The sequence below is a fragment of the Choristoneura fumiferana genome, chromosome 24, assembly GCF_025370935.1.
Source record: "Choristoneura fumiferana chromosome 24, NRCan_CFum_1, whole genome shotgun sequence".
Classification (NCBI taxonomy): domain Eukaryota; kingdom Metazoa; phylum Arthropoda; class Insecta; order Lepidoptera; family Tortricidae; genus Choristoneura; species Choristoneura fumiferana.
In genome coordinates this window covers 12,004,033-12,030,285 of record NC_133495.1, presented here as the reverse complement: position 1 = coordinate 12,030,285, position 26,253 = coordinate 12,004,033, and the positions used below count along the sequence as shown (strand labels likewise).

At 46.9% G+C, this 26,253-nt stretch overlaps 1 protein-coding gene across 7 annotated transcripts in view; it reads left to right on the top strand.

Annotated features, from left to right (window-relative positions):
• LOC141441999 (uncharacterized) overlaps positions 1-20,761 on the top strand; it is a 298,152-nt gene extending 277,391 nt beyond the window's left edge. For 4 of the 7 annotated variants that reach the window (XM_074106906.1, XM_074106908.1, XM_074106910.1 and 1 more), the window contains exons 3-10: positions 4,046-4,167; positions 8,040-8,156; positions 8,842-8,988; positions 15,044-15,190; positions 16,067-16,192; positions 16,543-16,615; positions 16,688-16,771; positions 20,445-20,761. In XM_074106906.1, the coding sequence (XP_073963007.1) occupies positions 4,046-4,167; positions 8,040-8,156; positions 8,842-8,988; positions 15,044-15,190; positions 16,067-16,192; positions 16,543-16,615; positions 16,688-16,771; positions 20,445-20,662 (1,034 nt within the window). In that variant the 3' untranslated portion in view covers positions 20,663-20,761. Of the gene's footprint in view, positions 1-4,045; positions 4,168-8,039; positions 8,157-8,841; positions 8,989-15,043; positions 15,191-16,066; positions 16,193-16,542; positions 16,616-16,687; positions 16,776-20,444 lie in introns of all 7 variants that reach the window. The other 3 variants (XM_074106912.1, XM_074106913.1, XM_074106911.1) reach the window with 3 other exon arrangements.
• Positions 20,762-26,253: the final 5,492 nt, after the last annotated feature.

Below are 26,253 nucleotides of genomic sequence, written 5' to 3'. Positions count from 1 at the left end.
CACAAATTTAACATGATTCGATTGTTCAGCGCGCGCTCGACAGATGGAATAATTGATCAAGCCGATACACATTGCAGCGTCCCATCAGCAGATACTTCCACCCTAATCTCTTTTGTCGGAGTCGGTCAAAGGGATCAAAGGCGAAGACGCCCCAGCGCGCGCCGCCGCGGTGCCTATGTTTACGATTACGAGATGAGATGGACCAAAGTACTTTTACTATTATCTAATCTATATGTAAATAACTTCGATATAGTTAAATCAGAAACGAAGTGTACGTACAGTAGACCAGCTACGGACGCTACGAGAGGTTACATAATTATAATTAGGGATGTCTCATTATGAGCGCAAATTTAAATCTGGTGTGGTCCCGTCAAGTAGAAACACTGAAATTTGACAACTGGCACACCTATGATTCTTTATTTGTACATTTTGAAATTACCATAAACTTTACGGTGCAGGAAAAACTCGCGAGGAAATCTGTACATACCTATGAATAAATGCAATGGCATGTGAGAAGTTCCCAATCCGTGTTGGCCTCGCGTGGAAACTACAATCCGAGGCCTAACTTTGTTCTCTGCTTTGTATATAGGCCGAGATGATAATGCTGATCATTGACTTAAGCTAAGAAAAAATAGGCGATATGAGAGAACAAGTAAAACTGCCGAAAAAAGAGTACCTAAATAAGTACTGATTTTATTGAATAACGCAGACGGAAAGGTCTTATAATAACTAGGTAGGTTCTCTAGTCCACTACATCAGCGAGCCCCAGAGCAAGGCATGCAGCCGCGCGGAGGTGTGGTCTCGCGGCCATTAGGTAGACCGTACGGCGGCGATGCCTGCGCGTCTTGGCGCGGACACAGTATTATAATATAGGGTATGATTTTATTGATCAACTAAAAAATGCATTTTCGACGACCTAATAAATAATATCTGTTCCTAAAATAGTAGATCTGTCACCTAAAATAGAAATGGCTCCCTATTGATCATCAAATAATTGAACTGAAATTTGACGATAATGATATACAATGAATGAAATAATAATAATTAAATAATAATATCCTCTCACAAATTACACCAATTGACCCAGCCCCAAACTAAACAAAGTTTGTTCTATGGGTGCTAAACAACGGGAAGCCATACATACATATTATATACTTAAATACATACAAACATCCAAGACGTAAGTGCCTACTACAAACATTTATTTATTTATGTACTCATCATACAAGTATTAGCAAAAAAATGATCGGTTCTGGCTCTTCGCCGGCCGAAACCGCGGCACGCTCGCTTCGCTCGCTCGGCTCGCGCACTGACGGTCGCAGTTCTACCTAACACTCCTCCTCGCTTCGCTCGTCGTCGTAGTTAACCAGACCTGCCTTACTAGAATAGGTAGAAGCATCGAATTAAGGAACTGATCTATTTATTAGGTGACAGATCTATTATTCTGGTGATCGAATTTTGATGATCAAACTATAATTTAGGATACTGGTTTATATTAATCTGATGACTAATATATTTCTTAGGGACATTACTTTTATAATATATGATATTATAATTAGGGTATTGCAGTTTAGTGACAAATCTAAATTTAAGTGACAGAGAATATAGTTGATGAACTAAAAGAATTCCCTTGCTCACCCGCGACCTTACGATAGCTAAGCTTAAGCAAAATATGCGTGTTCATGCAGTTCCTCCACCTCCACACTGTAAGAACACACACAAATCACACAAACCCATCTATCACCACCACCACACCACACTGACCCGTTTCGAACTCAACCAGAGCTCATCTTCAGAGCAACACAACCCTACACCATGCTATCAGTTGTAACAACCGGTAATACTTTTAGTTCATTGATATGGACCTCCGCAAAGTAACGCCTGATTCAATAAATTATTTAGAAAATATAGTTCCCTATATACTGTGGCGCGGCTTTCGTCGCTTCCGCCCGTAACCGCCTGTTAGTACCTATATTATGTGTGTGTGTGTGTGTGTGTGTGTGCGCGTATCGCGTCCGCTGATAGCGCCGCCGGAAGGTTGCCGCACGCTTTAGCATTTTCCGCGCAGCTCTTGTGTGCATTATATCTTAATCGCGTTACTTACAAGGTTTTGGTGGGAAATATTATTTTCAGACGTAATTATGTTTTTACAAGCGTCGCACACGTGATTCTACTATTCTGCTCATGTTATCCGACTGTTCTTGTTCCACAACACCGTGTACCGAGTTGTTTATCTAGTTTGTTGTGGAGTCTAACAGGGCTAACAAGTTTCTTGCTCTTTTAAAGTCTAAGTGCTGCCGCTGCCAGCACCAACAGATGTTCTCCTGCACTGCAACTTTATTATGGCCGGAGGGTGGGTTGCTACGTCGCTTTATGGAAGCAAAGATGAAAATCTTTAGATAATTTTTACATCCTTACTTTAAGTTTACGATTGGTTGAGTACTTAATAAAACCTTTTCGCAATTCTCAGGGTCAAAAACTAAATTAATAACAAATATGTAGCTGTTGTCTGCAACTTTATCTGGGATGAATTCATTTATTGCGCGCCTTCGGGAACTGTAACAATTTTCCGGGTTCTTCATATCAAATTTCATCACGATTGGTTTAGTACTTTTAGCATGACAGAGCGTAACAGATAAACATGTTTAATCACTTTCGCATTTATACCGGGTGTGGTCTGTAATATGGGCAAATAATTAAAACATAGATCATACTCGTCAAATTGAACAACATTAGTTCAGCGACTTTTAAAAATAATTAGTTTTTGAATTTTTACTACACTTTAAAGTTTATTCGAAGAAGCAATGTAAAGCAAAATGCTTGATGTTTGTAGCGTGACAGGCGACGACAGTTGGGTTCTAGGATGGCATACATTGATAGCAGCATTTAATATGTATGAAAAAAGAAAATTCAAAGACTCCATTATTTTTAAAAGTCGCTGAACTATTGTTGTTCAGTTTGACGAGGACGATCTACGTTTTAATTTTTTGCTCGTATTACAGGCAACACCCGTTATAAGTAAGTAATTTAGTTTTTGACCCTGAGAATTACGAAAAGGTTTTTTTTTTAATCTCATTTATTTTATAACCCATACTGTATGGGCCATTAAGTCGGCTTAAAATATTACAAGAAGGTTTTATCCTGGAAAATTGCATAGTGAGCGCACGATAAACGAATAACTTGCAGAAGAAATCACGGGCAAGAGCTATAGTCTCCTATATTTTATTATTGTTTATTGCATTAAAAGGGCTCTTATATACACATAAACACGGTACGATATTGTGTTGTGCTACGACGCGACGGTGATTTATGTGCAAGAGCACTTATGTCTTCATAGATAAATGAATAAAAAACACGGAAATAAACGTAACAAGTGACTCCAAAAGCTCAAAAACTTAACGAATAAGCCAATATCCGGCGCGGCGAGGGCGCCGACAGCTGCCAGTCGCGGATTAGGTACCCGCAGCAATCAGAGCGGCACTCGGCCCGCGCGCCTGTTGACGAGGCGTGAGCGCGCGCGCAGCGCGACTAGAGGCGAGCCCTGCAGACTGCAGTGCAGGCCTGGACCCAACAAATACCTACCTCTGGCTAAAATAGCTTTCATTGGCGCGCTCATTACGGCAAGGATTCCGAGATATGAGGTAGCGCTTATATTAGGTACTCGCTTATAATATATAGCTTTCTGTACGAGTAGGTGGTTTTTTGTTCATGCGTTTTAAACAGACAGACAGTAGTTAGGTAACCCTCATATACTTGCCATTTCGAAATAAACTTGAATGGACCCTGGATTCAGAAATCTATAACTATCGAACTTTACCTACTTATCAATCGGTTGACAACCATCGGCTAAAAAGCATTCTGTGGCGAGGGGCGAGGGGGACGTCAAAAGACATCCACCGGACAGAATACTAAAGTATTTTTGGCCATGGAGAAACGGAGACGCTTCGCGTTTGTTCGGTCCATAAAATGTCATTTAAGTTTTCCTGTGTTACTTGTTTGTTTGCATGTGCGTGGCTATACATAACGTATCTGTTTGTTGTGTCAGGCGAGTGGCGCGCCGGCGGCGGCGGCGGCGGCGGCGGCGATCGCCGGCTGCTGGACATCACGCGCGACAAGCCCGTCAAGCTGTGCGTGCGCGTCGCCGTGCCCGTCAGGGACCACCCCAAGGTACGGCGAAAATTATTTAGCAAATGGTTAGCTACCAAACTATTTATCCCATATTTTTATTTAGGCGAAATTTCATTTCCCAACTCAACATTTCGCACTGATATCATTTCCCAACTAATGATTTGATAAATTATTATTATTTAAATTATTACCTGGGATTTTTTTTAAGATGTCATTTGTGTTTTCGTCAAATGCATTGATTGGCATTCCTTAATTTAGTAAACAAACAAGCAAGCAAGCCATTATTTTTTTCCGTTCTGTTACAAAAAATACCTAACATCGAAGGCTAGCCTAGCTAACTAGTAGGCTAGCCTTCTGAACCTAACCTATCCAAGTCGCTTCTGCCTAGTCTCGTCTTGCTAGCTCGCTTCGCTCGCTCACCGCCACAAAATTTAACATTTACTCATTTTATTATATATCATGACTGATATACTTACCTTATGTATAAAAATTGGGCCAAATGTTATTTGACAATTTATTATTTGCCTTAGCCAATCATTTGCTACATAATTGTTGGCCACATAAAAGTGTGATGAAGTAAAATATTGCAATATAAAAATGTTGCGAAATGAGAAAAATGTGATGTAAAGTTATGACAATGATTGGTTTGCCAAATGAAACTGCGGCGAAAGTTTCGTTGCTAAGTGAAATTTGGCGAAACATATTTCGCCGAAAAGGCAGTACACCCAACATGGGTCTCCGCAAACGAACGCCTGAATTAATCAATTTACTAATGTAATTGTTCGGATTCTACTCGCCTCTGTTCCGCCTCATGAGAGCACACCCTAGCTTCACCCCGCGTCCCTTCTGCGGAAATAATACGGCAGCTCCCGACAGCTCAATGTGATACGCAAATCTTTTATCTCATAGAATCCTTTATACTGCGCATAAAGTAACATAAGGCTGTCAGCCCGTGGCAAAGGGTTCTTCACAGACGCCCGCTTCCGCGTGACCAACTTCCCGCACTATTTTCCAGTAGTAGGAATAAATACGTATACCTAGTACCACATGGACTTAATTGGAAGTAAGAATATAGCCTTTGAAGTTTTAAACCGTATAACTGAGATCACGTGAAAAATTCGGTCATCTGGTGGGAGTCGAGTTGTCACGCCAGCCGCTGCAATTTCCGCTCTCAGCTTTGATAGCTGTTTGCGACAACTTGTATTTTCGCTCCCTTATAGAGCGCCCCAATGAACGACAACTCGCCACTTGCACCCACCGGACTTCTGCGCCTTGGAATTTATGAGTATGTAATGTCAAATGCCGTACTGTGTCTGCGGCTGCACGCGGCCGCAGTGTGTGGCGCGCGGCGCGTGTTGTGTGCGGAGCGCGCCGTGTTTGCGTTGCTCTCGAGCACGCCGCTTGCCCGCCTCATTCCCTCTTCATTTCCTCATCATTTTTCTCCGATCACACGATGAGTGTTTAAACGGCTGAATGGTCCAACAATTTTATGTGCGACCATCCAGTGAGTGAGTGAGGGAAAGCGCTCGGTGCCCCAATTCATTCTAAGTTATAAATGAACGTCATCCGTCCCCGGCGTGTTATTGATATTGGCGCCCGACTTGAATTGCTTCGTCAAAAATGTAAGAGCATCGAATTAGATATATTTCCTTTTCCCCAATGATTCCCCGGTGGTCGCGCGTCGCGCCGGTCCGGCAATTACCCGCCGCCCCGGCCGGCCCCGGCCCCGAGCCCGGGCGCCGCCGCCGCCGCCGCCGCCGGCCGGCGCGCGCCAAATTGAAACACATCAAATGTCTACGAGTGATTGGAAACAGTTGCTTCTAGTGGACCGCTGGAACTTTCGCTTCACATCGTATTGACAACACAATCGTATCTGTACTTTGTTATCTGTGAACGCAATTGGAAGCTATTTCCATAGAACCTTACACGGATTGTTATTAAAGTACCTACTTATACATATTATATAAAAATAAAATAAATAATAAAAAATATAACCCATTTATCCTTATTTCTGTTAAAGTCAACAGCATAAGTATATCTATCTACCTCCCTCTATACTGACCGACAAAAATCTGGTTCTTAAATTGCAGTAAATAGTTATTTGTGTCGCAAGGGAGCAAAATGGCGTATTTACGGCGAGGGCGTAAATTGAATCCACAATGTAGCGAAGGATTCTACAATAGAATCCTGAGCGTAGCGAGGGATTCTAAAGTAGAATCCTAAGCGTAATGAGGGATTCAAGTTAACAACTGGTAGCATGGTGTACGGTTGTGTCACTCTGAAGATGAGCTCTGGTTGAGTTCGAAACGCGTCAGTGTAGTGTGGTGGTGGTGATGGATGGGTTTGTGTGATTTGTGTGTGTTCTTACAGTGTGGAGGTGGAGGAACTGCATGAACACGCATATTTTGCATAAGCTTAGCTATCATAAGGTCGCGGGTGAGCAAGAAATTATTTTAGTTCATAGGTACTCTTGCCTATATATGATATTCAAATTGGAACTCCCAAACGGATGGACTGATTCTGACACGATTTTTTAAAACAAAAGTACAACTGACTGAAACAGTTTTCATGTATGTTTTGCTTAATTTCAGTTGATTTAAATTTGAGTCAATCGCGTTAATCTTTTATTGGTAGGTATAGTTAGATGTATGTACAGTCAAAAATATCAAATCGTGTAAGTAATATTGTGATACCTTTTCACAATCAAATTCGCCGAGATTTCACTAGCATATTATGTATGGAATGTTAACTTGGAATTTGCAGCGAAAAGATTCCACCTTGGTACGAGGTTCCTTTTCATTGACTGTAAAATACTGTACTAATGAACTATTCAGTTCTGTTCTGACTAGTTCAATTGATATGGATCTCCGCAAAGTTACGCCTGATTCAACAAATTATTAAGCACACGCTGAGATCGGGACCCGATTGCCTAACCTAGCAGTAAGTTTAGCATATTCAGTGTTTTAGTTTTTCCTTATTTTTATTTAATGACAAGATTTTGGCAATAAAAAGTTTTTCTTTATAAATACCTTCTGTACAGTCACCTGCATTAATATGCGTAGCGTAATAACGGAGCGTGCATCAATATCTGACGCGTCCTCCCGCCCGGCCCTACAAATAGAGTCGTATCAGATATTGATGCACGCGGCGCGTTGTGGTGTCAGATATACTGTTGGTGCTGCTGACTGCACTGTTGGTGTGACGTGTTGCAATAAGATGCTGCAGTGTAAAGGTCTCTTCTACCCTACCCACCCATTACAATTAAACGTTTAAAATTCAAAGTATATGCTATATTTGAATATACTTAATTTAATATGCAGACCTAATTTCACTGAAATTGAAAATACAAACTGAAATATAGATGCACAGAAAAAACAGAACTGATGGTGTAGCGGTATAGCACGCGGTACGGATTACCGAGGACCTGGGTTCGATTCCCAGTGATGTTCTTATTTTTCTGTTTTTTCTGTGCATCTATATTTCAGTTTGTATTTTCAATTTCGGTTTTACGGGATGACCGTAAAAGTAAAAATTTGGAATTGAAATAAAAAATACAAAAAGATTCCAAAAAACCAATCCTAATTTCACTGAGTGAACTTAAACTTTTGACCGGTAGTGTACACCGTATCATACTATGACTGTAATAGGAACGTATCAGAAACAGAATGGGACACGGACTACAACATGTCAACGGCGTGTGAACCCATAACCCCGTTATCGGACTGTTTTTGGCGCTCCGAGCATGCACGGAGCCATGGCACGCGACGGTGACAGTCGGTTAGGAAACGTGCTAGTGGCCATAGTCTTATACTTTTCAATACAAATAATATATTTTGCCTGGCACGTTCCTATTACGGTCATGGTATGATACGGTGTAGAGAGCAGAGACCGTAGCGCGGGTGTTGTTGCAGTTTAACTTCGTGGGCAAGCTGCTGGGGCCGAAGGGCAACTCTCTGAAGCGTCTGCAGGAGGACACGCTCTGCAAGATGGCCGTGCTCGGCCGCGGCTCCATGAAGGACCGACAGAAGGTGACCCGACCATGATACTTCATTATTATAAGAGAGAGGCTAACGAGACCGAGTATGCGGGTCATCTGGTCACCGATGATATGATCACCGCCGCCCATAATATAAGAAGTAACACATAACCACTAAGTACCTAACGTCGTAGGGCCTGGCAACATCACCATGGCGTGGCGTCTTAATGTGAAACAATGCGGTGGCGGAGTGCGCTGGGCGTGATTTGGCCGGGCTCTTAGTTTCTGACCAGCTCGTAATAGTGTCGATTGCTCAGTAAAGGCTTTCAAATCACCCTGTCTGCACTTATGCCTGACCAGTCCCTCAGAGTCTGCCGCTCCGTCAATTGGAGCATCCACCTCTCCGAGCGCATGCGTCAGACGTGGCCGGCTCAATCCCTTTTGAGGCCTTACTTTAGCTTAAGATAGGGTGAGGGCACCAGTCATGGACAGGAACCAATAATGGAATATTTTTTCCACTAACCCAATATTAAGAAACGGACGCTACTTTTTCTAAAACTAATAACACTAATGTGCAGATATAACTGATGATCATAACTGCAGGTGAAGTTCATGAATGGTGAGCTATAAGGCATTGAATCCTTGCTGTCCATTACTGGATACTACTGTGCTTAACATGTCCATGATTGGTGCCGTCACCGTCACCCTAATAGATGTATGTTGCCACATGCCGGCAGGAGGAGGAGCTGCGCGTGTCGGGCGACCCGAAGTTCTCTCACCTGGCGGACGACCTGCACGTGGAGGTGAGCGCCTTCGCCACGCCGGCCGAGGCGCACGCGCGCGTCGCCTACGCGCTCGCCGAGCTGCGACGCTTCCTCGTACCGGTCAGTACACAGTAGGGGAGAGCAGGTAGGATTCGTACACTTTTTACTCTAGGCCTTGTAAAAATTAACCAGTACCTAATTTCAAAATAATTGAAACACTACCACATTGCCTATATATCTAGTTACCATAGTAGTATTCGTTAGAGTTGCCAAATAGCAACATTTCAAAGTTGTGACTGTTTCCCCAAAAAATGAGAAACGTACGAAAGCACCTCACGCTCGGGGTAGCTTCGTACACGGTGGAAGGCACATTCGTACATAGTGGGGAGCCTCCGTACAGAGTCACAAAAAAGCAATTTATACAAACTACAAATATTTAATGAGGTCGAAAATAACACATAATCATATTATAATTCAGTCTTAATCAAAATAACAGTTTTTTTACTAATTGCTTAGTCCAAAGTCCACCCCGTGATGTAGTTGTTCAAAGCATCCTCTTCATTAGTCGATAAACTTGATTCGATGCAAATTTCGAGCTAAACACACGCTTTGGGATTGTACCTATGTACCATCGTTTTCAGCAACTGTTTTCTTGTGGAACTTTGTTAAGCGAGTTTAAGTGTTGTCGATTGATACCATAATTTTTGACCAGCTTTTCTAATAGACAAGGTTTTGTCTAAGATCTCCTGTTTAGCAGATTTCATTGTTTCTTCGTCTACCTGCCCTGTTCGAGTTCCCTTTTTAAGGTTCCGTACCCAAAGGGTACCAACGTAACCCTATTACTAAGACTCCGCAGTCTGTCTGTCTGTCTGTCCGTCCGTTTGTCACAGGGCTCTGTCTCTTTGAGTCGTAATTTTCACAGATTATAAATAAATAAATAAATAAATATCATGGGACACTTGACACCAATTGACCTAGTCCCAAACTAAGCAAAACTGTGGCCACTATAACAATAAATACTAAAAACAGAATAAAATAAATACTTAGGGGTGCTCCCATGCAACAAACGTAATTGTTTTACAGTTTTTTTGCTTGATATTAATAACGGCAACAGGTAGACGCTTGAAATATTCACAGGTTTTTAGTTTTATAATCCCTTTTAAAAAAAATTAAATTAAAATAAATATTTAGGTAAGGGGGGCTCCCATACAACACACTTGATTTTTTGCCGTTTTTTGCTAACGTCTAATGTTGTATAGATAATGGTACGGAACCCTTTGTGCGCGAGTCCGACTCGCACGTTGCCAGTTTTTTATTTACGTATATTCGAGGCAAGACTCTGAAACAATAAAAAAAAACCATAAATACTAACTCGGGGTACATTCGTACAGTACGAATCTACCCCACTCATCAATGCACGAAGGCACCCCAACACAAAAAAGCAAGAAATTAAATCAAAATAAAAATACCCGTTAAGATTATGTCAAAAATAACGTTAACACGAAAAACTAGAGCATTAACATATAACCCATGGATAATAACGTAAACGATTCGAGAAAAAGTTATTAGAGATAAACGCATTCAAAACTGAATCCAAAAATTACTTACGTGGAGCGAAAACACGTTTCGATCTGCCCTGACGAAGCTGGCCGCCGCAGTGCCGCCCCGCTCCGCGGTTAGCCTATGCGTGTGAGTGGGAGTCACGCACACAAATACAATCGCGTCAATGTGTTTGGTAGTGGAGATATGACTACTGTACGAATGCTCCCTCTGTACGAAGCCTACCTGCTCTCCCCTACACACACGCGCACACATACAACGCGCTGGTGCCATCTACAATGCTAGTTTTTTTAATATACAGTGTGGAAAAATAAGTCGGGCCCTGGAGGGAAACCACCTTAAATCCTTAAGTTGGCTCATTTTACTTAAAGGAGACATTCCTTTATTTTTAAATAGAAACAAAACTGCATTCAATTTTTTTCTAAACTCGCTTGCCTCGCCCGGGACTCGACCCAACAAAATTAAAAAAAACAAACACTCGCTATTTTATTATACTAATCGATAGGATTATTATTCAGGATAAAATTTCTCTAACAAACATTTGATCTCACTTCTGTAGACTTGCTGGACTTCTTGCAGGCCATCTAATCGTCCCGTTTGTACCAATCCAGACATTGAAATTTTTATTGAGGTAAGCCCTGGGAATTCTGCTGTTGTGGGCAGGTGCACCATCTTGTTGAAAAATAATACTAAGTACTTATTAGTCTTTTAATGTTGGAGCGATAAGAGAACTGTTACGTGTCTTTTACTTGTTGAAAGTGAACAGTAAGTACTAGGTAATGATCATTAAAGAAGTTGTGTACTAAATGGGTATTCTTCATGGATATCTTGTACGACACACGAGAGTAAGACTAAATGTTTGTTAGATAAATTTTATCCTGAATAATAATGCTATCGATTTGTATAATAAAATATCGTGTTTTTATTTTTATTTTAGTTGGTTCGAGTCCCGGGCGAGGCAAGCGAGTTTAAAAAAATATTTGAATGCAGTTTTGTCTCTTTTTAAAAACAAAAGAATGTCTCCTTTTAGTAAAATGAGCCAACTTAAGGATTTAAGGTAGTTTCCCTGCAGAGGCCGTATTGCCTAACGTTCCTGACGCTCGCGATCGCAATCAAATGACTGTTTGTGTTGTAGCGAAATCTGTTATTTGATTGCGATCGCTAGCGTCAGGAACGTTAGGCGATACGGCCTCAGGGCCCGACTTATTTTTCCACACTGTACTTATGTAATAAGTAGGCAAACGAGCTCCCAGCGCACTTGATAGAAAGTGGAGACTGAACCCCATGGACATGCAGTCAGCAGCATAAATAGCCCTTTCAAAACTGGTCAATATAATTGTGTTTCTGAAGATTCACTTTTTCTCAAAAAATTCTGTTATATGAATGGCCCAGCATTACCGATGCGTGTAGATACGATTCTTAAGAACCACACAATAGTATTGACCAGTTCTGAAAGGGGAGATGAGCAGTTGTAATACTCAAACTGATCTACACACTCTCTGGCATTGGCTGTAACATCTTGGCTGTCAGCTCATTCATTTTGATCACATTTTAATGAGAGTGTCGGACCGCAGCGCGCAGGATGTAGACGGCATCCAGTGGATAAAGCTTTTAGAAGCACATGAGCCATCGCTCTCCAGGAAATACATAAAAGGGAGAGCAGTTATGTAGTTTAATTTTTCGGTATTGTCGTGAGAATGATGAGGTCGCGACGCGCGTTAGCGACATCTGGCGGCGCGCGCCCGGGCAGGGCTGCGACAAAGGCTGCAGGCAGTACCATCTTTCACATAAGGGCACTTGGGACCCATGCTTAGGACCCTAAGCCGCCAACCTTATGAAAATGACGAAACTCTGAAATTTTTACATTTTACGTTCCAACGAAGCCCTAAAGTCCTAAAGAGGGCATCCGTGGGCCGTGCCTCAGCATACAAGGAAGAAAAGAAGTACCACGCTCTGCATTTTGTGCGACAATTTATGACACGCTCTGCTCGGCGCTCCGTATTATTTGACGCTCAGTTCTGTGAAACGCGATAAACATAACTTTTTGGTTGGCGTAAAACGCCGAGACGCCATCCTGTAAAAGTAAAACTAAAAAAAAAACTAATTATAAAACATAGATTTCGGCAGGAATAAAGGGTTCATCTCTTGAAATATGTTTTAGAATGATCTGACTTTTATAACCAGCTGTTTTTAGTGCGACAGCCCTACTGGCGGATACAAATATTACGTTCCGGGCTAATAGAGCAGCAGTTCGCATCCCCTCCTCCCCCTTCCAAATGACAACAATTTAGCGTGATGGCGCCGGGTAATGAACCTTGTTACCTCGCAACGCACAATTTGCTCGCGGCCGCCCGCCCCCGCGCGTGCATCTTTTGATAAATTAAACTCATTAAAACGTATTTCGCGTAACACAAGTGATGGATTGAAATTGATGTGCAAGATCGTTCCACGTTATTGTTCGCGTCAGAAACGGCTTTTTACATGATATTAAAGTGCCGTTACTGCTATTATTGTCATATCTAAATCAGATCCGATCCGGGCGGATCTCGAAAGGGCCCATAAACTAGCAGAATGGCATTCGTTGCGAGCGTGTCGGCATTACCCCGCGCCGTAAAGCGGAGCCGCGCCCGCGCCGGGCTTTACGAGCGCGACACCGACCGACATGCCGCGAGCACACATCACATTATAGTTACTACGTGACAGACGTGGCACTCCCATTTGTGAACCGCTATATTAACTGTCAGCCAGCCTTACCGCCGACGGTGTTACAGTCACAGCACCTAAATTCTTCACAATAAATTGATTGATTGATTGGTTGATTGACAGAATAAATTTTCGAGTGACAACTGCTGAATAGAATATGTAGAATCACAACATGACAACGGAAGTGGTAAGGAAGTACAGTATTACTTGGAGCTACGCTGCGCTGTCTAAAGTTGGTCCGCTGCCACCGTCACCGAGAAAAGCTTTGACATGAGAGGGGTAGGAAACTACCTCTTCTACAAAAAATATACCTTGTTGAGTTTCTTGCCGGATTCTTCTCAACGGAGGTTTTTCCGAACCGGTGGTGGATTTTTTTTGACATTCATAAGTGCTTGTTATAGCCTAAATTGAATAAAGGTATTGAAAAATGGCAAGACTTTATTGACTCTCACGGAGTGTCGCGTGTCCGTGGACGGCCGGTCAGCTCGCCTAACTCACGAAGAAATATGGTATTCTTCTCTCTAGCTTTAAGAGTTAGAGATATTAACTTTACACAAACCAGCAACGTCGAGTAGATAAATGAAATGAAATACGAGTAACTGAATTACAAAGACGTAGGTACTCCACAGCTCGTCACTTCGTGCCGCGAGCTCGGCCAGGCGCGCCGGACGGGCGGCGCGGGCGCAGGCGCGAGGGAACTTTTATAATTTCCTCATAGAGCTCTGCTCACGCCGTCTCACTCAGTGCGGGTGCCATGAAAGGTGCCATGAGATGGCATGGCCTGATAACAAGTCCATTGTTGCTTTACTAATATTTTACCATAATTATGTTGCCCTACTGCAAAAAAGTTAATCACGTACTTTAACTAGCTGAAATTTTAGTTTTCTGCGAACTGACATGTACATACTCATGTGAGTTAAATAAACCTAAATTAAACGCATGGGTGTTCAATAGTTGTTATTTCAGTTCTACTCGTATTTTCAAGCATTTCGTTTAGCTGAGTTATTACGCAACTTGGCCCTTTAGTCAATTAGTCGGCAGAAAATCGATACCTTTGGTTGATTATTAATTTTGTAATGTTACATTTAGGAGAACAACTATTGGTAGGATAATGATAAGTCGGATGATCGTTGTAAGCAGAATTACATACCCAAAAAAAAATGCGTGATTTTTAATTAAGTAGGTACTAACATACATTAATCAGAGTTCGTTACGACGATGAAGCGAGGATAAAAACGGCGGAAACATTACTAAAACGTGATGCCACACCACGTCGTCCATCGCATGTTTCTATCTGGAACAGACCATAATAAAATTGAATAAAATAAATTCTAATAAAATTGACTATTGCAGTCATTTAAGGGCACATGAACGGGCGAACAACCTTAGCCCTCTCGTCCAATAGTTTTAGCAGTCTCTGTACCCGAAATCGGCCAAGAGGCGGCAGGATATTTGACCATCATCATGTCAGCCGAAAGACGTCCACTGCTGGATATATGCCTCCCCCAAACCGCACCATTATTTGACCATGTTTAATAAATATATGAGACTCATTCATTAGTACTAAAGCGCGTTCGATGGCGTGTCGCAAGCGTGGTGTGGCGTCGGGTTTTAATATTATGTCCGCACCTTTGGTCTTAAGCCGAGTTTAGACTTGCAAGAAAAATCGTGCAAGTTGCATTACGTTGCGAGGCCGTAAAGACAACGAGTTTGTAGTGATCAATCGAGCGCTGCAGTCTAATGTAACGTTCACGATTTTTCTAGCAAGTCTAAATAACACGGCTATAGGTTGAATCGTGCAAACAACGCAATGATATTCGCGGGATTCAGTAAAAAAGCGTTCTCACCGAACTTACCAGGCTTGAAGAAGTAGGTACAGGTACCCTAACGTAAGCGGTGGTCTGTGTTGCAGGACTACAACGACGACATCCGGCAGGAGCAGATGCTGGAGATGCAGCTGCTGGCGCAGGCGCCGCGCTCGCCCCCCTCCCCCGCGCCCCTCGCGCCCCCGGCGCCCCCCGCGCCCCCCGCTGGCCCCCACGACCCCGACAAGCACCGGGTGAGACGCCATCACTAACATGCACCAACGATCAACTGTGCCGAGGATCGTGTGGGTTAGCAGCAGCATGCATAATCGTCATTCACAAAGTAACAAGTACTTATGACGTGTGTGAACTCTCGGAAACTCGGCTTTTATTATTCCTACATGACTGGCAACACAAGTACAAGGGTTGACGGGTACAAGGTGGATCGATCTGGTAGGTTCGACGGTTTTGCGGACGACGCAGGACCGCTCATCGTGGCACTTTTTATCCGGCTGCCCGAAGTAGGGATATTAGATAGATAAAACTTTTATTTGGTACTGCAAACGCACACAATTACCTAGGATTAGAGAAATTTGACTGAAGCCCAAATTCACCAGGGAATGTCCTTCAGCTAGCGATAGCCATAAGTGCCAGTTTGTCGCCACGAGGCTAAAAAGGTTAGAAGACAATCAAGCAGCTGGCTACTCGTACCTCTAGCGCGTAGATTCCTCGTGTTTGAGTCGAGCATAGACCGTTTGCTCGATACTCCATTCAATTATAAAGCAAACAGTCTCGTGTAAAAATGTACGTGATTGTGAAGTCGCTCGCCCGCCTGGGAGCCCGTCAACAATGCTCGCAATCCCGCCGCGTGGCTCCGCGACAGCGTCCGCCGCTCGTTGCGGACTATTGTCGCGCGTCAAAGGCCGAGTTTGATAGCAATCAACACTGGCACACGTGGAGTTACCTTTGGATAACATCTTGGCGAAGAAATAGGGTCATGTTCGTTCATCTTTGGTGACCGGGCGGGGACGCGGGATAGATCGTTAGGTACAATTCATACTCTGGACATTTATTGCAAATAAGGATTGTAATATCATATTGCACGTGGTGTTATGTCGTGCTGTTTGCAGGCGGGAGCGTGCGCGGCGTCATCGCTGCCGGCGGGGATGGGGGCGGGGGTGGGGGGGCGCGACTACTCGCCGCCGCTGCCCGCGCCCGCGCCCGCGCCCGTGCCTGACCACGCACACCACCATCAGGTGCGTCCTCACACACACACACACACACACACACACAACAAGCAATAAATTACGCATCTACCAGAGGATGTGCTAGAAACCTGCAAGTCCATTCACATAGTGCAGGCTCCCCGATAAAATTAGATAAAGGGTTGTGTTTCGAGGTCACAACAGAGGCCGTCTCGACTGAGTGAGTCCTCGGGCAACTCGTGTAGGTACTTTGCGCATAGAGACGAGGTGGTACTTAGTACCCGAGTCGAGCTAAAGCTCGCCAACTCACCTGGTATCCTAGTATATTCCAACCGAGACGACCTCGTTGGCATCTCGGCACCAGCACCCGACCGTCCATTGACCGTTCTTGTTGTCGGCAGCTGGCGGCGAGCCACGGCGTGCTGATGGGCGGCGTGCTGCCGCCGCACCACCTGCTGCACGGGTCCATCCTAGGTGACTATATGCTCCCCCCCCTTCCTGCCTGTGTGTGTGTGTGTGTGTGTGTGCTAACGCGCGTGTGTGCAGGCGGCGGCGAGCTGCTGCGGCTGGGGTCGCCCGTGCTGCGCGGCGTGCTGCGGCCCGCGCCCGCGCCCGCGCCCGCCGCACAAGGTCGGTACGTCGCCTTTACATACTCCCCTATGCACCCCCCCCCCTCACCCGCCCGCATGCCGCATCCCGCCGCCGCACTGTCCCAGGCAGTCCCGGACACGATAGGAAGCCGCTGTCCCCAAACGCACTGCGCAGATTTATATACGTTACGTCGAATTGACAGCTTTATTCCGGTAAAACTAAGCTTCAATATATCAAAAAATCAATCATAATTTAGTTCGAGTGTGTAATATTGACATATTGCATCATGTGGCGCCGTTCAGGTCGGACCAGCAGCTTACAGTATCAACCGCGCGCGAGGCTCGACGATCAGGCTGCGACTCCACTACGGCGGACACGAACGGAGCGGAGAGGAGAGGAGGAGGAGGGATCGGCCGATCACTACACGTCTGATGATAAAGATGCGAAGACGCGAGATGCGGTTTCAACTAATATGATTGGTCGATCCCTACACGTCTCCTCTCCGCTCCGCTCGTCTCCGCCTCAGTGGGCCGCGGCCTTAAACTGTCGATCCGACGTAATATGAACCAGCTCTGAACGCTTATCAAAAGAAGAAAAAGTTCAAGATTCTTAAGCTTTTCTCGATCGTGGCGAGCGTTTCGCAAACCTTCAGGCTATGATCCCGCAGCGCGAGAGCCCGCCTCGATTCGACGCGCTCGTTCTGAACGTGGAATGGAATTCCGCAAATTGAAAAATACTGATCTCTCCGCTCGCGAAAACCGCCCCCAGCTTGATACAGAATCATTTTATCGGCAAAGAAATTGAATCAGGAGTCTATGAAAACGACATAAACGTAACCCCGGGCCGCGCCGCCCGCGCTGCCACATTAATTAAGTGTCTTCGCGAATAAACGAACCCAGGACCGACTTTGGTAATCACTTTACTCGAGAATACCCTTCGAAAGTGGCAAAAATCTGTCTCTAATTAAAATTCGACTAATTGACACAGTTAGGGTTCTCTGGCAGGTGGAATGTCGCTAGATAGCGTTAGTAACGCAATTTCTGCTTTACGTTGAGCAACGAGTCCCTCGGTTGTACAGCCTCGCTTGCGGTTGACTCATTTAATTATAATCTAATCCCGAAATAAAACAAATGTTAAACGGACCTCACGAATTCACGATACAAGTGTCAACTAGCCGTCGTAATAACTATCATGTGGTAGAGCTGTAATTGTATGTTACAAATCAACACAATTACTTTCGAGTAAGGATAAATATTACCTTTGTACTCTTTTGTTTTGTTGTTTTCTTTTTGTATTATTTTTGTGTTTTATGTACAATAAAGTATTTACATACATACATATTTTCTGATCCGGCTAGCACATTCACTTTGAATTGAAAGTGGCTCAACTCTTAGGACTCAAATTAATCGTCAATTCAGTGAAGAGATAAGTAAACAAACGAATGCTATCCAGCAACGAGGCAACAAGTAAAGCGGCTTACTTAATGAAGCGCACGCGCACGCGCAGTGCATGATCACTATCCTTGCCTCGGCCACCTCGTGTCACATCCTTCCCTTCCTTTATGCTTTAGGGCTGCAATCAGTTATAACCTTTAAGATTACATTCCAATCCAGCACATTGCAGGCGTCTTACAACTTTATCGCACTAAAAGCTGTCTCTTCCTTGCCATAATAATATTATTATATTGATGTACAAAAAACTTTAAAAAAATCTTTAATTCACAGCTTCTTCTTTTTTAATTTGGAAAGAAGAGTTATAGGACCCACATACGCTACGGCAAACCCAACGATCAGACTGCACCGCCCGACCCGTTGGTTCGACCGGTCCCATTTATCGTGAAATCTGACGCCACATTCACGCTACAGTTTATCGTAGCAGTTTCGCAGTGCGCAGTTCGCAGTTTATCACGCACGCACGCACGCACGCACGCACGCACGCACGCACGCACACACACGGTCGAACGATGTGGTCTGATCGTTAGAATTTTTTGTGGCGTCTGTGGGCCTATACTCGTAATAATAATGATATTTATTTATTTGGACTAAATCGTGCACGTCTAGAGGTTTTTTCGACAAAAACAAACCATATTCGACAGTAGGTACAATTATGTACTAATATAATTTATTACATTCGTCGCAACTTATCCTTCCTATTTATCTTTCCCTGGCCGAGCCTGTGAAAGCTAATTACTTACAATGATCCTTTTTCGCTCGTTAACGTTGTTCTTGAGTTTTGAAAGTCGAACAGAATAAGGTACCTACTGTGATGAATATAACTAACGTTAATTATTGAATAACGCTATATACAAGCGGCGCCGCTTGTTGACGTCTCTTGTTTCACCGGACATCGGACCGTTTTTTTTACCGGACTTGCGATGTTGTATGGCTAAGTCTCCGGACAAGTGTCCAGTCCGGTACATGTGTGTACATGCATTCATTGTAAACTATACAACACTGCAAGTCCGGCAAAAAAAACGGTCCGTTGTCCGGTGTAAACAACGGACGTCTACAAGCGGTCGCATCGCCAGCAACTACTATTTAGTCTATTTTTTTCTTAGTTTCAATGCCATCACATATTTTAGTCAAAATACCATAAACGGGACTTATCACGCTATTATTACACAAGTAATATTTACCTCGACGTTTCGGCAACGTTACAGTTGCCGTGGTCACGAGTAGACATCTACTCCACCGAAACGTCGAGGTTAAATATTACTTTACTGTGATTTAAAAAAATAGCGTAATAAGTGCCAAAGTTTACCCATATTTTTACTAGTGAAATTTAATTTCCCGAAACTTTAATCACGTTATATAACACATATTTTATTAAAGAAAACTAAGGAACTATTCACTTATATAAAACATAAGACGCAATGTCGATTTTGAACACAGGAGCTACCGCCCTCGATGGACAAAAATGTCTTGACACGCCCTCCGTGTTCAGTTATTTTAAGTACCTAGTAAATGTAAACTACACTTTGTTGTAACTTGCTTCTCCGATGCCACAATGTTGTAGAACATTGATATATGGACTTGCACAAAGTAACGTACAAGAGCTTTCGAAGGCTATATACTAACTTTTTTTCGACCGATAGTTTAGTCGAGTTTTAAATTAGTAGACAGGTATAATGGTATGCATGCAATTATACACTCTGCAACGATAACGATCGGCCGAAAAAAAAATTCGTTTGCTGCGCGATTTCCTTAAAATTAAACCATAGGGGAACTTTGGGTCGATCGGTTAATCAATACTGTGGTTTTTCACGCGCACTTATTTACTTCCCGATCGCTTAGTCAGCCTACTCGGTCAATAGTTCACTCTCAGCTATGGAACGGGAAAATTAGAAATTTCATCACACGAGCAGCAGCAAGAGCAGCTTACCGACTAGCTAAAGTTTTAGCGCTGAGCGGTCGGCCGGCAATAACTTTTTGTAGTATATGGAGGCTATAAATCAATACGGCGCTGACAGATTTGGCATGTCGGATAATGATTTAAGCTTTCGTAATTGTCACTCAATTCATAATTAAATACTAAACACGGAACTTTTACTATCGTGACAAGTTCGCGTTCAGTATAGGTAGTCATTCACGTTGACGCGCGCCGTGGTTCTTATTACAATGTCATTAATGTCTAATTTTGACAAAGTCACGCGTCTTCGTGGATGGCACTAAGTATACCTATTTAACTAAGAGTTCTGGCGTATGTATACAAGGAAGCATCGGTTCGCCCTGCGGTGTGTCGCCGGCGCTGACGCGTGTGTGCGCAGGTGCGGCGGCTGCGCCGGGTGCGGGGCGCAAGCGGCCGCTGCTGGGCGCCGCCGGCACTAGCAGCCTCTCGCCCACCAAGCGGTGCGTGCTGACACTACTGGCGCGGGCGCAGGCCGCCGCGCGCCGCCCGCCGCCGCCCGCCTGGCACCGCCACCACGAGTGAGTGCCAAGCCCGTCTCTAGGGACGCTGCCGGGCGCCGCCGGCACTAGCAGCCTCTCGCCCACCAAGCGGTGCGTGCTGACACTACTGGCGCGGGCGCAGGCCGCCGCGCGCCGCCCGCCGCCGCCCGCCTGGCACCGCCACCACGAGTGAGTGCCAAGCCCGTCTCTAGGGACGCTGCCGGGCGCCGCCGGCACTAGCAGCCTCTCGCCCACCAAGCGGTGCGTGCTGACACTACTGGCGCGGGCGCAGGCCGCCGCGCGCCGCCCGCCGCCGCCCGCCTGGCACCGCCACCACGAGTGAGTGCCAAGCCCGTCTCTAGTGACGCTGCCGGGCGCCGCCGGCACTAGCAGCCTCTCGCCCACCAAGCGGTGCGTGCTGACACTACTGGCGCGGGCGCAGGCCGCCGCGCGCCGCCCGCCGCCGCCCGCCTGGCACCGCCACCACGAGTGAGTGCCAAGCCCGTCTCTAGGGACGCTGCCGGGCGCCGCCGGCACTAGCAGCCTCTCGCCCACCAAGCGGTGCGTGCTGACACTACTGGCGCGGGCGCAGGCCGCCGCGCGCCGCCCGCCGCCGCCCGCCTGGCACCGCCACCACGAGTGAGTGCCAAGCCCGTCTCTAGGGACGCTGCCGGGCGCCGCCGGCACTAGCAGCCTCTCGCCCACCAAGCGGTGCGTGCTGACACTACTGGCGCGGGCGCAGGCCGCCGCGCGCCGCCGCCGCCGCCCGCCTGGCACCGCCACCACGAGTGAGTGCCAAGCCCGTCTCTAGGGACGCTGCCGGGCGCCGCCGGCACTAGCAGCCTCTCGCCCACCAAGCGGTGCGTGCTGACACTACTGGCGCGGGCGCAGGCCGCCGCGCGCCGCCCGCCGCCGCCCGCCTGGCACCGCCACCACGAGTGAGTGCCAAGCCCGTCTCTAGTGACGCTGCCGGGCGCCGCCGGCACTAGCAGCCTCTCGCCCACCAAGCGGTGCGTGCTGACACTACTGGCGCGGGCGCAGGCCGCCGCGCGCCGCCCGCCGCCGCCCGCCTGGCACCGCCACCACGAGTGAGTGCCAAGCCCGTCTCTAGTGACGCTGCCGGGCGCCGCCGGCACTAGCAGCCTCTCGCCCACCAAGCGGTGCGTGCTGACACTACTGGCGCGGGCGCAGGCCGCCGCGCGCCGCCCGCCGCCGCCCGCCTGGCACCGCCACCACGAGTGAGTGCCAAGCCCGTCTCTAGTGACGCTGCCGGGCGCCGCCGGCACTAGCAGCCTCTCGCCCACCAAGCGGTGCGTGCTGACACTACTGGCGCGGGCGCAGGCCGCCGCGCGCCGCCCGCCGCCGCCCGCCTGGCACCGCCACCACGAGTGAGTGCCAAGCCCGTCTCTAGTGACGCTGCCGGGCGCCGCCGGCACTAGCAGCCTCTCGCCCACCAAGCGGTGCGTGCTGACACTACTGGCGCGGGCGCAGGCCGCCGCGCGCCGCCCGCCGCCGCCCGCCTGGCACCGCCACCACGAGTGAGTGCCAAGCCCGTCTCTAGTGACGCTGCCGGGCGCCGCCGGCACTAGCAGCCTCTCGCCCACCAAGCGGTGCGTGCTGACACTACTGGCGCGGGCGCAGGCCGCCGCGCGCCGCCCGCCGCCGCCCGCCTGGCACCGCCACCACGAGTGAGTGCCAAGCCCGTCTCTAGTGACGCTGCCGGGCGCCGCCGGCACTAGCAGCCTCTCGCCCACCAAGCGGTGCGTGCTGACACTACTGGCGCGGGCGCAGGCCGCCGCGCGCCGCCCGCCGCCGCCCGCCTGGCACCGCCACCACGAGTGAGTGCCAAGCCCGTCTCTAGTGACGCTGCCGGGCGCCGCCGGCACTAGCAGCCTCTCGCCCACCAAGCGGTGCGTGCTGACACTACTGGCGCGGGCGCAGGCCGCCGCGCGCCGCCCGCCGCCGCCCGCCTGGCACCGCCACCACGAGTGAGTGCCAAGCCCGTCTCTAGGGACGCTGCCGGGCGCCGCCGGCACTAGCAGCCTCTCGCCCACCAAGCGGTGCGTGCTGACACTACTGGCGCGGGCGCAGGCCGCCGCGCGCCGCCCGCCGCCGCCCGCCTGGCACCGCCACCACGAGTGAGTGCCAAGCCCGTCTCTAGTGACGCTGCCGGGCGCCGCCGGCACTAGCAGCCTCTCGCCCACCAAGCGGTGCGTGCTGACACTACTGGCGCGGGCGCAGGCCGCCGCGCGCCGCCCGCCGCCGCCCGCCTGGCACCGCCACCACGAGTGAGTGCCAAGCCCGTCTCTAGTGACGCTGCCGGGCGCCGCCGGCACTAGCAGCCTCTCGCCCACCAAGCGGTGCGTGCTGACACTACTGGCGCGGGCGCAGGCCGCCGCGCGCCGCCCGCCGCCGCCCGCCTGGCACCGCCACCACGAGTGAGTGCCAAGCCCGTCTCTAGTGACGCTGCCGGGCGCCGCCGGCACTAGCAGCCTCTCGCCCACCAAGCGGTGCGTGCTGACACTACTGGCGCGGGCGCAGGCCGCCGCGCGCCGCCCGCCGCCGCCCGCCTGGCACCGCCACCACGAGTGAGTGCCAAGCCCGTCTCTAGGGACGCTGCCGGGCGCCGCCGGCACTAGCAGCCTCTCGCCCACCAAGCGGTGCGTGCTGACACTACTGGCGCGGGCGCAGGCCGCCGCGCGCCGCCCGCCGCCGCCCGCCTGGCACCGCCACCACGAGTGAGTGCCAAGCCCGTCTCTAGTAACACTGCCGGGCCCGTCTCTAGAAAAGCTCTGAACCATGCCATTTTCTTTGCTGGTTGCTCTTTAATTAAATATACTTAATATTTAGAATTGTTTAATTGCAATTTTCGTTATACTCGGTATGAAAAGTTATATGAGTCACTCTGGAGCAAAATTATTTTCACACTTGAATCCCTCATTACACTCGGACTTTAGAATAGCTCGCTACGCTCAGGATTCTATTGTAGAATCCTTCGCTACATTCTGGATTCCACGAACCGCTCTTGCCGTAAATACATCATTACATTTTGCTCCCTAAAGGTGACACAAATAACTATTTCCGACGTGCGTGACGGTTTAATTAAATACTACCCATTATTTATCCAGTGTGTTACATAGCGTGTTTTATCGCGCAGGCACGGCGCGCTGCTGCCGCTGCTGCGCGAGGAGTTCGCGGCCGCGCCGCGCGCCAACCTCACGTAGTGCCCCCCCCCCCGCCCGCCCGCCCCCCCCCGCCCCCACCCCCGCCACGGTCCCTGCTCGATGCCGCGTGTTGAGTCGTCTGCGACGAGCACTCTTCGCCTGCAGACATCATTTGTATGATATCGCTTACTTTTTGTATTCACCCGACGACCTGTGCTCGTCGGGCGACGCGCCGGGCGTGTTTTTACTGACGCTCTGCTTTAGCGCCGCGCTCTGGCGCCGAACTCCTTTTCTGAGAAGACGCGTTAAGCTTTTTTTAGGCATAATTGAATGGACCACGTGTAGCTCGAGATATCCTCCGCCTCGTAGGAGAGGCCGTTGTACATACTCTTGGTCTGTGCCCGTGGGCGCTGCGCGCGCACCGACCGACCGCTTTATATTCGAGACGAACTTCTCGTCGACACCAGCATCCTGAAGTACCTCTCGATGAATATCACTTTATTATAGACTTCGTAATATTTAACGATTAATAAATTCACTCACACCAGCACACTCGTTTGATACTCGGACGATCTGTTTAAGATAATGAATAATTATATTATGAAATAATTAAACTTTAATGATAACTAAAGCTAATGTAAAAGATGTACTACATATATTTGAGACAAAATACTAATGTAATAACGCATACTGAGTTACACGCGACGTCGATGGACAAGGCACGCCGTGACCGAGACGAGGATGAAGGTCTGTTCTGTACATAGTTACAAGGTGTCTTGTAATCGATCCGGAATGTTTAGCAGGCGCTCGGGCTAACGACTGAACTGAACACCCTGTAAATATTTTTCGGATTTTTTTTCCTCCCTTTTTAATTGATGTTCAAAGAGTGTATCGCGTCCACGGCGTAAATAGTTTTACAGGGGTATCCACTCAAACTAGGCCAATTATCTGCTGATATATTCCAGAATAATTTTATGACGCGTCGTAGCGTCGTAGCAACACCGCTGCGCTCACGCAGACTGCGCCGCGCGCGACAAACAGCTTGGCATTCAGCATAGTTTTGGTGTGGACCCGTCTTTATTTACGACGTACCGTATCCAAAATGATAAAATGAAATTTCTTTTCTAATACCATCTATGTCAAACCAGCCGTCAAAGCTCTGGTCAGAAATTTACTTAAACGCAGAGTGGATGGCTGGTTTGTCACTGGTAGCAGATACATGTGTAGTCAGCTGCTGAGAAACGTTGACCCCTACTGCGGTACATACTATATCCTAGGGGTCACCTTTACCTGCAGCTGACCGAACTTAGTAACTTGGTAAGCTCATCATTGTCAATAAGATAAATTGATTGTTTTGTTTAATTCGTAGACTTAACCTTTTTTACTATTATCAATTATGTGTCGCGCCGTTATACTTTATTACCTACTTAGTGAAGAATGTTAATTCAGCACATATTACCTAAGGAAAACAGTTCAATTCTTATCAAGTTTCAAGACTTCGAAAACAATGAAAATCAAGTAAATTAAATGTTTGTATATATTTAAAATACTTTAATCACTGTAAATCTCTAAAAAATAACGAAAATCAACCTAATAGCAATAGTTAGTTGTTGCTTGATCTCGTTCCTGGAGTGAGATGGTGAAGTAGGTATGTATGTACCATCAGCTAAATAAGTGGTCTATTAATTTTTAAACAAGTTCCTATCAAATGAATATCATACTTCGCGTTCTATCATCACTAATATAAGGACGACATTTCCTTGGATGTTTGAGAAGTCTATTTTAACTGACGACTAAATAATTATTTATTTAGTAATGTTAGTGATAATAAATTGTAAAACGCTTACCTACGTAGCTACGACCAACAGGATACAATTACTGGTGGCTGCTGTCAGCTACCTACCGCGTACGGTACATACCTACCTATTAACAGTCAACCAATTTGGTTCCTAGGCCGCGACAGCGCCGTGTCGCAATAACATTTTCATCACGTCTCATTCGATAAACATAGACAAATACCCACTTGCTCGTTTGCCATCCAGTCGAATAAATATATATATATATATATACTATGATAAGGTATCCACGGTGGCCCAGGAATCAAATTGGTTGACTGTACCCTGTATGTTGTGTTCGTGGGCTCCAGTTGAGGCTGGACGTCTGTTTCAACTGCTTTTGAAACCTACATACATACTTACATATAATTATTGTCTGGCACGAATCTTTTATGATATTAATATATACATTGGATTTGTATCTCTATGTATATACATATGTATGTTACGTTTTGTTTGATATTATGTACTTACCGCATAAAATTACATAATTATAATAGAAAGAACTACAATATTTCGAAAAATAAACTTTACTGTACCTTATAACACCAATTTTTTATACTTTACAAATTTTAACGATAATAATCACGAAAATATTAAATTCAGATTATATTTACGTTGCGGCTGCGACCGCC